The sequence below is a fragment of the Perca fluviatilis genome, chromosome 14 (genome assembly GCF_010015445.1).
Source record: "Perca fluviatilis chromosome 14, GENO_Pfluv_1.0, whole genome shotgun sequence".
Lineage (NCBI taxonomy): Eukaryota > Metazoa > Chordata > Actinopteri > Perciformes > Percidae > Perca > Perca fluviatilis.
In genome coordinates, this window is record NC_053125.1 from 19666644 (window position 1) to 19677887 (window position 11244).

The 11244-nt window shown below is 42.4% G+C and overlaps 1 protein-coding gene across 1 annotated transcript; it reads right to left on the bottom strand.

Moving 5' to 3' along the window:
• Positions 1–1055: 1055 nt before the first annotated feature.
• LOC120573581 (vang-like protein 2) lies at positions 1056–10979 on the bottom strand. Its single transcript, XM_039823388.1, has 8 exons — positions 10652–10979; positions 6718–6959; positions 5997–6120; positions 5064–5671; positions 3938–4074; positions 3556–3691; positions 3048–3294; positions 1056–2362 (listed from the first exon to the last, which is right to left on the bottom strand). The coding sequence occupies exons 2-8, from the start codon at positions 6786–6788 to the stop codon at positions 2105–2107; spliced, it is 1581 nt and encodes a 526-aa protein (XP_039679322.1). The 5' UTR covers positions 6789–6959; positions 10652–10979; the 3' UTR covers positions 1056–2104.
• Between the last annotated feature and the right edge of the window lie 265 nt (positions 10980–11244).

An 11244-nucleotide genomic window follows, 5' to 3' on the forward strand; every position in this document is an offset into this window, starting at 1 on the left:
TAGATCGAGTACAACAAAGTGATCCATTTAAAAACAGGAAACTGCATCAAAATGTACAAGTCAACCGCTTGTTGAGTGGCACGACTATCTGTAGTGTAAAAAGGGACATCTATAAATTTATCTCTGAGTGACAAAAGACACAAATGTGTACATGGCTGGATTATCCTGCTGGGGGGCCCCTGTTGACACCTCATATACGGCACCAAATATTACTCTAGAAGTTGAACAATTAAATCTGTTAATCAGTTTGTTAATCAACTGAAAATCCATCTGCGACTATTTTGATTATTTAGGCAGAAACACAAAAATCATTGGTGTCTGGCTTCACAAATGTGAATGTTGATTTTCTGTGCTGAATAAATCAACTGAATAATAGCCTTGTCAATATCAGTGTTAATTGCCTTAAAGCACTTTGATAGAAATATAGTATAGAACAAAAATAAACAAAAGTAATTAAAAGGGAAAGAGCCTTATCTTTCACAAAACATTTTTTTTTACGGGTCTTGTGAAAAAAGCTGTACTGAGTAAAGCCTTTTGTGGCTTGAGGAATGTGTGGAATTAAAAGTTATCTCTGATTCTGCTGCATTGATTTTGAAACGTTTTGCACTATCACAAGTCCAGCAATGGCAAAAGGAGTGCAGTGCTAAATCAGGGAAGCACTTTTTTAAGGTCTTGAAAATTTGATTTTGACACAGGCCACTTCTACAAGACTGAGCCAAAAGTTAGGTAATTGAGAACCTGTCTTTATATATATCAGTGAAAAAACAAAAAAATAACTTGTAGTCAGTCAAATTACGCACAAGGAGGAACCCTAAGGCTTTTTGGTCCAGGCCATGAGGCAGTTGTTCACTTTGTCCGGTTAGTCGCACGCACACACACACACACACACACACACACACACACACACACACACACACACACACACACACACACACACACACACACACACACACACACACACACACACACACACACACACACACACACACACACACACACACACACACACACACACACACACACACACACACACACACACACACACACACACACACACACAAACACACACACACACACACACACACACACACACACACACACACACCCACACACACACCAAGCTGCCAAAAAGAGACACATTGGCGGTACTTGGCTGTATTGTGCTTGAGTTCATCAAGTCCAATTCAAACCTCATATGTAGAGGAGAAAACATTCGTTACCAGTATCACTGGACATAAACCGGTCATACATTATGCTCAGAAAGTTAGATTAGTTCTCAGTGCAGGAGTGAATTTCTCCAGAAATGAGAAGTGATTCAATAAAACCTGAGCGGGAAATAATACAACAATGCACTGATGAAATGATCAGTGCATTAGAAGTCCATCCAGTGTTTCTTATTTCTGACTTTCAGTGGGAAGTACAGTATGCATGTCCACTTTTCAGTTAACAAAAAGAGGACGGAATGATTCAGTCAGTGAAACCATTCAATGTCCGAAAGGGGAGATAAGACCAGGGGACCATTGGGTCATCACCTGATTCTGTCCGTCTGTAGCCTGTAAAGGCCAAATTCGATAACAAGAAGTTCAAGTAAAAAAGGGAAAAGGGAAGTAAGATTAGCTCTGACAAAGAGTGTGCATTAAAAAAGGTCAGTGCACACTCGAAATACTTTAACACAGACCCTACATGGGTATATTTGCTTGAATAAATGTTGCTGGAATAAAAAAAAAGCTAAAATCCAACTGATAGACACAAGTAGTCATTCTTTCAACCAAAGAATCAATTTTCTTTCATCAAAACAATATATTTCCTTAAATGAGTGTTGAAAAGCCCCTAAGAAACCCAAAGAATACGTCAGTATCATGGGAACTGGGAGCAGTCTGTAGTGCAATATCAAAAGTTAACAGTCGGCACTTTGAGTCTAATAAAGTTTGTTTGGGTAACAATGTCTGAGATTACGTTGTCTTTTCTTTTTTTATTCTTGGGTGTCACGCTCATCAACAAACAAAACAAAAATCACGAAAACAAACTAAAAAGGTATCATAAAAATAAAAAGAAGATACCCTGAAAGCACTAAGATGAGTATGTTTGATTCAGCGTCCTCGTCCTACACGGACGTCTCTGACTGGAGCTTCATGACAAACTTGTGCCTTTTGGGGTCGATGAACTCTTCGCCCAAACGCAGGAAGGGGAGGGGCGTCACCGTGACGACCAGGGAGAAGTCGAGGCGTCTCAGGGAGAAGACTTGGCCTTGATGGAGAGCAGAAGTCACCGGCTCCTCACTCACTAGTGTCCACTGGCGCCCCCTGCTGGTGTCCAGGTACTGGAGGGTGGGGCCTGGGCTCAGGTAACGCTCGAGGAAAGCCTGGGACACACACACAGGAAGCATTCGTTCCAATCAGTTTATAAATAGTTACACTAATTCACTATCGGTAACCGTTTCATTATTTCCGTTATGGCTGCGATAGTTTTTAGGTTGCTACAACATATTAGTTAGTACTACTTTATTCAGGTCGTTTTTTTTATTTAAATTATATTTATAGTTTTTATGAGAAGAGAGGGCCAGGGCAAAACACATTTCATTGCATTCTATCTGTACTTTGTACTTTTAAATGCACATGACAATAAACTTGAACTTGTGGATAAGAGACATAATATCAACTTTAAAATATGGCATAACTTTTGATAAAAGATTCACGTGAAATACATATTTCTACGGTTTGAATACATACATGTTCACTTGTGTTCTAAGGGGATACTGTGTACACAGTTACAGTTAACAGGGGCAACTCACAAAAATTACAGCTTAAAATACACTTGGGATGATTGAAATTGAAACAAATGGGGGCAAATGCCAAAAAAGCTACGTAATATGCTGACGACAAACCAGTTTTTTGTTCAAGTAACTGATAAATAAAGACAATACAAAAAAACTCAAATAGAACTAAAAGCTAGAATAAATATAAAAAAATTATATAATTATTTAATTACTGTAAAATTATGAAAATTGAAAATATGAAATAAAAATACCCTGAAAGTACCCTCCTTACCTGGGGAGTCATGTTGTGTGTGATGCAGAACTGCAGGTGGTTGATGATGCTCTCCATGCTGTGGTAGGACTGCTGCCTGGTGGCGCGGAGGTACTTCTGCATGGCCCGCGCCATGGGGGCGAATATGGCCTGGGCCGCCTCCCTGGGGTCCATCACCTCCCGCGGGTGTTTGGGGGAGGATGCGGTCGCCTCTTCGTCCTGGTGACGCTTGATGTGGGTGAAGGCTTCTTCTACTGCCACCACCAGTCTGTGAGGAGACATGGCAGAGTGAGTGGGACACCCCCTTAGATTTAAAGCTACTACAATCAATATCCATATATGTGAAAAGGGACTTAGCGCTATTAATGAAAACTATATATCATTATATCAAAGTTTAATAATTGTTTGTCACTTGATTAGGCCTAAACTTTACTCAATTGACTCATGGGGATCACGCACATTCCATCATAGCCTTAAATTTATATGTATATTTTAACTTGTGCATGTACGTGCGTGGGTATGTTCTCACCTGGCCTTTCGTTTGCGGACCCTGCGCTCCACTTCTGCCTCCTCGTAGTAGTACTCGGTGTGGGAATTGTCTCTTCTCCGAGCAGCGGCTGCGATCATAGTTCTGGACTGACCTGTGGAGTTATTGGTGCTGTTCTCTGTAGAAAGAAACAATGAAGTTAAAGACCCAACTAATAGACAACTGTCTTGCAGACTCACTTCTATCACTATATCATTGTTACCGCAGGCAACAAACTAGAATTGTATCATTTGCGAGTGCATGTTTGCTTGTTTTTCCCCGTTTAGAGTATTTTAAATATATGTATGATAGGAATTATTCTGATGCAGAATGGGCTGAAAGGAAAAAAGTTAAAGATAAAATAATAGACAGAAGATCATTTTACCTTCCCCCAAGTTGTAAACCTTGAAAGCAGACATCTTCTTGGAGAGGATGGACTTGGGCAGGTTGAGTAGGGCAGGGTTATAGACTGGGAAGTCACTGTAGTACTGGTCCAGAACCCACACTGCTGCCCTCTGAATACTGTGTTGCACAAGACAGACGAAGAAAAAAATATTTCAAAACAAAAAGCCATTATCACTGCATATCACCCTTAAACACCAGAGAGCAGATGGAGGAAGCGGTGAACCAATGAGGAAGAAAATACATTTATTTATTTATTTATTTATTTATTTATTTATTTATTTATTTATTTATTTATATATATATATATATATATATATATATATATATATATATATATATATATATATATATATATATATATATATATATATATATATTTTTTATTTTTTTTAATCTAGTGCTGCCTGCAGGATACAAGATTATTTGTTATGTGTCACCTAAACATGGTTACAAGTGCAGGCAAGAGTTACAGCTGCTATGACGGACTACTTTTGATCAAGAATATGTTGACATATACAGGAACACTGTAGCGTGAGCACTGAGCAGTACGTTATCAGAGCAGCAGCAGCAGCTTCCTTCTGCGTTTGACACAGGATGCACTCAGGCACATTATTGAGTGGAGGTCACCCGCATTTTGGCAGTACTCCGAGCCCAACACACATTCAATGTAGTGATGCGTGTTAAACACATGATAACTTCGAGCGTAAACGCTTCAGTGTTTATGCACGTTTAGCTCCGTTATGTGGTCTGTGTAGACAGCTGGATTGATTAAAAATAGAATCATTATCTCTACCGTCAAATGCACGTGAGCCAAACTGAAGACTGCAACTGAAATTATTCCTGTGTAGACACACAGTTAACCTTTAAGCCACATACTGCTTTTTGTGTGTATTCATCTTCAGAGTATCCAGAAGAAAAAATATTTTGCCTTTAGACCTAAAATGTGTGTGAAAAAGTTTTTTATTTTTTTATTTAATGGCCTTACAGCGGCACTGTCCACATCTATCTATCTATCTATCCATCCATCTATCCATCTATCCATCTGGCAGAAAACTAAACATAAGTTTTAAATAAAATAAAAAATATTCCTGATATTCCAAACCAACCTGAGATGTCCCACGTTGTAGAAGCGACTATGTCCGTCTGTAGTCCTCACAACCTTTAGACAGAAAGCGGGCTGCAGATGTCGGACCTCCAGCAGCACCAGGGCCAGGTACTGAATGAACAGCAGTGCGTCCACCAGAGACGCTGCATATCCCACAATCCCCCTGTAGTCCGTCTCTCTGGGCTCCAGCACCCGCACCCCGTAAAAGAGCCAGTAGGACGCCACGAAGAGGAAGACCAATGCCAGCAGCAGAGAGCGGAAGATGAAGAAGCGTGGCAGAGTGGCTCTGGGCGGGCGCAGGAACAGCGTCCAGGTGGAGATGAGGAGGATCAGGAGCTTGAAGGCCAGAGAAATGTAAAGGCCCTCACATGGTGTGCCGCAAGGTGCCAGTTCATCCCGCCAAAGGAGCTGTGGGAGGGCCAAGAAGGCCAGAGGAGTGATGAGAGCAAAGAGCCCCAGGACGGCGCCCAACGCTGGGCTGAGGTAACGCCGGCACTCCAGCGGCGAAGAATCCTCAAGGTCCTTCGTCATGCGTGTCAGGTCCTCGTTGGAGACGCTGTCCACGGAGGTGCCAGTGACCACCGTGGTGGTCTCGCCCCAGTTGTCATCCTGATGACAGAGCAGAGTAGAGAGAAGAGCGTTGAAGATACGTGGCAGAAAACTGCTTTTTTTATGGAATTTTTAGGCCTTTATTTTGACAGGACAGCATAGATATGAGAGAGAGATAGAGTTTCCCTGTTTATGTGCTTTAGCAATACTGTATGTCAATACAATATGGTCATGCTAATAAAGCCTCTTAGATAGATAGATAGATAGATAGATAGATAGATAGATAGATAGATAGATTGATTATGGGCACATGCTCTACCAGGCGAGCTACCCAGGCGCTCGGCAGAACACTTCTTAAGAATAGCGATTCAAATCGGACTCTAACCCTGTCGTCTCCTCTGGTGGACTCTGCGTCCAGCAGCGGCTCTCCAGGAGCCTGGATGGTCACTGATTTGTCTCCGCGGATGGTGCTGTCGCGACTCTTCGAGCGATGCCGGTCCCTCCTGTCCCTGGAGAAAAATAAGTCAGGGACGGTTTACTATCCATGGCTAGAAAACAAGGATTTAAAATGTCCGGTACTGGCAGGTTATATATTTATATAACCCTGTAGTCATTGATAGCTATTGGAGTAAAACTCTAATCAGGTAAACCAGAACAAATCTACAAGGTCTGATTAAAATATATGAAGACAATGGTCATGACAAGGAATGAAACACCCGGTACATACTGTATGTGTTATTTTCTTTTTTTATCATGCTAATAATATTGTAAAACTATCTATAAAGTAAAGCGCAAGTAACTGGAAATAGACCCATGCACTGGTGCAATTAGAGCTGAAACAATTTGTCGATTGATCGTTTGACAGAAAATGAAGAGGTAACTTGATATATGATTAATATATATTAATTTGATTGGTCATTTTTGTGCCAAATAGTCTTCCATGATGGTTAATTGAATGTCTTTAGGTTTTGGAGCGATGATCGGACTAAACAGGCAATTTGAAAACATCAACTGCGGCATACAAATCGGCAGATTAACCGATAATAACAATAGTTTTAGTTAGTCGCAGCCCTGCTTGCATTACACTAAAATCGGTGGTCTGCTACCTGTGTTTGCGGGAGCTTCGCGAGTGGGACGACTTGTAGGAGTAGCCCGAGTACGTCGACTCGTTGTCCATGTCGGAGGCCGGCGGTGGGCGGTGTTTCCGGGCCCCTCCTGCCCCCGAGCCGCCGCCTTTCTCCCAGACCACGCCCAGCTGGCTCTTACGACTGCTGATGGACTTGGTGGAGAGGGCCAGAGGGAGGCGCAGCAAGTCCACTTTACTCCTGAGGGAATCTATCTTGGAGGCCTGGGGGGGAAAGAGGGGAGGGATAAGGGGAGGAAGAAGGGCCGAGAGGGAAGAAGATAAATTATAGAAAATGGTGAGTTTGGAAAAGGCAATGGGTGTGAGAGAGAGAAAGTGGAGAGTGAACAGAGAGAAAAATGAGGAGAGAGAGAGAGAGAGAGAGAGAGAGAGAGAGAGAGAGAGATAATTTGTCATATCAGACAGGAATACAAGCATCTCAGAGGAAAACATGCCAAGTAAAGGCAAAAAGAAGAGAGACATTGTTAAAATGTTGGCACTCCGAAGTGTGTGAAAGTGTCTCTCTGTGTGTGTTTTCAGTCACACAGGACATAGCCAGGCCCATTCTTCCGCATTGAAGGAGGTTTTATGAGCAAACTCAAGTAATTTGGCCCCTAGTGTGTTCTCAGCCAATAAAGGACGATTACACCACCTTCTATTCTAGGCTCCAAGTCTCCCGTGTTCAGAGGCAGAACATCAGAGCTGCTCTGAAATGTTCCAGTTTCATACGTGAACGATTCAAGCTACGCTGAAATGTGCAAGTGCTTCATTTATACAAATATAGAAAATATGTTTTGTTAGTTTGGGCTGGTTTATTTTTTTGTCTTGGATCCATGTGTGATAGATACTCACCCAGACGCCACATTCCCCAACTGTCCCCTGTGGTTTCCAAGGGCAACAGAGCTTAACTACTACAATGGGGATGAATGGGAGGCTAGGGGGTGAGAAAAGATGGGGGGGGGGGGGTTGTTGCCACAGCAACCAGACCATCAACTCTACACCCCCTCCTCTCATTCTCTCTCAAATACACACCTCAGAAGACAAACAGACACGAATCATTTACCAGGCTACGATTCTGAACCGGTCCTCCATTTCAAGTTTGAGATCTTAACCGGACAGTTTAAAAAGAAAAAGAAAAAAGCAGGCGCTTCCGAAATGGGCGTGAAACAAGCAGACTCTAAATCTAATGACAAATCTTCTCGTGCTCTCAATTTGTGCCATGACGTCCTCTGTCCATCTTCCACATTAGACACTAGTAATAGCCTTCATGTGATTTACACATGGACTTCCCAGATGGGATATTTTGCGAGCAGATTCATAAGTAGGCATACAAGGCTGCACTGAAAATGCATTTCGACTCCAAGGATCAACAACATTTCAGTTTCTCAATCCAGCTGTCAAGATCCCAGGTAGTCGTCTGACATGCAGGCGTGGTAGTGTCGGGGATTTCATGACTGATGTATGGATATTGGTTTGATATATAGGCTAAAAGATAAAAGAATGTGCATGCAATAACAGTTACCTCGGTGATTCACCTCTTGCAGCGTTATGGGAGAGTGACAAAGAAAAAGCCACTCTTATAAAAAATCTACATTTTTACACAAAAGTCTGAACTTTTTGGCCATCACACTTAGGATTGGGCATCGAGAACCGATTCCTACTTGGAATAGTTTCAAAAATGACGATTCCAGTGGAATCGTTTCTTTATTGGAATCGTTTGGAGGATTTGGTTTCAAATCTGATCATGGGTTCCAAATTTAACATGCGTAGGTTTTGGTTTCCGTAGCGGCCAGGCGCTTGTTGCGTTGCAGCCACGGAGCACAGTAAGCGGCGCTCTAGTGTGGCTTTATTTTACGTTGAAAAAGCCCCGTCAAACTGCAACCCGCCATTAAATCAAAATAAAACTCTCCTCAAAGAATCGGAATCGAAAGGAAGAATCGCAGTTGGAACCAGAATTGTTAAAATCTAAACGATGCCCAACCCTAATCACACTAAACATGATGTATGATCTAAGCCAAACGCTGCACAACATCCTAAACATACCATCCATACCAGCATCATGCTGTGAGGATGCTTCTCTACTGCATACCCTGAAAAGCTTATTAAGGGTGGAGGAGAAATTAATGCAGCTAAATATGGAGACATCTTGAAGGAAAACCTGATGTAGTCAGATTCTCTGCCTGAGAAGAAACATGCCTCTTGGGAGACAATGTGTTTTCCAGCAAGAAATGAGCCCAAGCATAAAGTCAAAGCTACACAGAAACAGCTTAACAACCATGTTAATGTCCCAGAGTGGCCAAAGAGACAATAAATCATTAAACACACTTTTTATAGATGCTGTACAGGGGGAAATAGCTCTCTCTCTACATTTTTAGAAAATAAGAATATGCTGGACCATTGTCACATCATGTCAGGCAGAGTGCTCCGCTTGCTTTCTGGTTAAAAATGGATATCACACTGACCTGAGCGCCCACATTCTCTAGTGGCATGAAACATTATATTTGCTGCCAATTTAACAAGGCTTTCATGAGCATGAACTGACTACTGTGACGTGTCTATGGGTCAAACGGGTCCATCACACAGCACAGAGCATGAGAGTGAAGACAGAGTGTTAACCCTTAGTTCTGAACAAATACAATTCAGGTATTAACAAAAAAAATCTAAAAACACGACCGACCGTCAGTCTCGTTATTAGTGTAGCTATAGTTTCTCACAGGTTTAAAACTAGGTTGAGCCATGAAGAAAAACAATCGGCTCTGTCTCTGTCCCACCCTGTCTGAGACAATCCCAATGATCTCACTGACAGAGCCTCTCCCACTGTAATCAATCCCCCCACTCATTGATTTACACTGGATTCCACGTTCAGCATCCTCTGGGGATGTGAGAGGTTCCACGTGCAGTGTAAATAGTAAATAGACAAAGCTGTTTCCACACTGTAAAAAGTACTTATTTTTTTTGCCAGAATATGCCAGTCTTAAAATATGTTTTTCTTAGCAGTATCTCTGGTGATGCTGAGATGATTCAAGTACAGCTGCACTTATGAGGTCTATCAAGTTTAAACAATTAGCTCACTAAACTCGTATTAATACATTTCATATGATTAAGAGTGTCTTTACTTTATTTCCAAGTGAAATGTTTCTCTTTACTTCTCACTTTTGGATGAAACATCATGCTCTCTAATGCATGCAGCCTCAGGTTGGTGCTACGAGCTAACCAGCCCGCCTGTGTGGCTCCCAGGGGCCCTCCAGGCCTCAGGGTCGCAGTGGGCCCAGCGAGGCGTGGCTGCAGCCTCGAAACAGACTCCTTTAAGCAACCCGAGCCCAGGCTTCGAGGCCTTTACGATTTACATCACAAACACACATTCAGCAGCAATCAAAGCGCGTGATAACCAGCGACCGAAGTGGTGAAAGCAGCAGCGCTGTGATTTAACACCAGTGGAAACACAGCGAGTGTGTTCTCGAGACAAAGCAGAACACACCCAGACTGAAGTGATGAGCAACAGACTGGTGACTACACAGTAAACTCATCTCACATGAGCGTGACCGCAGTGAAGTAAATCTACCAGATGGCTGGTAACGTGTTCCATTTGGCACACAGTGCGTAGAAAAGTTCAAAAATTTAATAAAAGTGCGCGGATGAAAACAAAGAACAAGACTTGGCGAATGAGCTGCAAGTGACTGTGTAAACCCGGGGCTACGCGTTCACACTGGAAGTGAAATTCAGTTGGTGAATGTGTGATCGATACTGTTATCTGCCAGCTCACCAGTCCCGACAGATGAGGGACCGTGCACAAATACACAAATACAAATTTAGTGGTTTTCTTTTTTGCATTAAAGCCACAATCAGCCGTTACTATGTAAATGCTCAGTACACTATAACAGCACATTTTACCCAGAATGCATGCAGGAATGTCTTACCTTTCTATCCAAAAGGGAAAAGCTGCAACCCGCAGCACAAAGAGCCGAGCAGCAGAGCAGAGCAACAAAAGTGCCTCCAAAAGCTCCAAATTCACTTTCTCCCGACTCTCATCTGTCCACAGTCTCCACGCTCATTTACCACCGGAGTGCAAATGGTTTCCTTTTCGGTGAACGCAGTTTGTTTTGGTTGTTAAATCGCATCTCAAATTGAAAACACCGAAGCCGCACAAAAAGCAGCGACACACACGCTCCTCATCCCGGCTCCGCATCTGCTGTGTGGCGGAGCCCCGCTGAGCGGCTCTCTCTGTGTGCACACATCCAGCACCGGCTCACAGCCACACGCTGTCAAGTTAAGAGTACTTTTACAGCTTCCGGTGACGATTTTCAAAATAAAACCGATTTATTTTTTTTTATTTTTTTTTACAATGGAACAAACTTGCCTTAAAAACCTAAAAAAATACATTTATCTGCTCCCAATGAATAGACGCTCACCACTATAGATGAATCGTCCCTTACAATTGTAAATGCATGGCCCTTAATTTGTATTGCTTAATTTTATCAGCTGAATAATTGCCCATACATTTTTCATTAAG

Coding starts and splice junctions, on each gene's coding strand:
- LOC120573581 (XM_039823388.1), bottom strand. CDS start 6,788: ATGGACAACGAGTCGACGTACTCGGGCTACTCCTACAAGTCGTCCCAC. Junction 4,075..5,063: donor TACAACGTGGGACATCTCAG/GTTGGTTTGGAA, acceptor TGTGCAACACAG/TATTCAGAGGGCAGCAGTGT. Junction 3,295..3,555: donor GTCCGCAAACGAAAGGCCAG/GTGAGAACATAC, acceptor GTCTCCTCACAG/ACTGGTGGTGGCAGTAGAAG.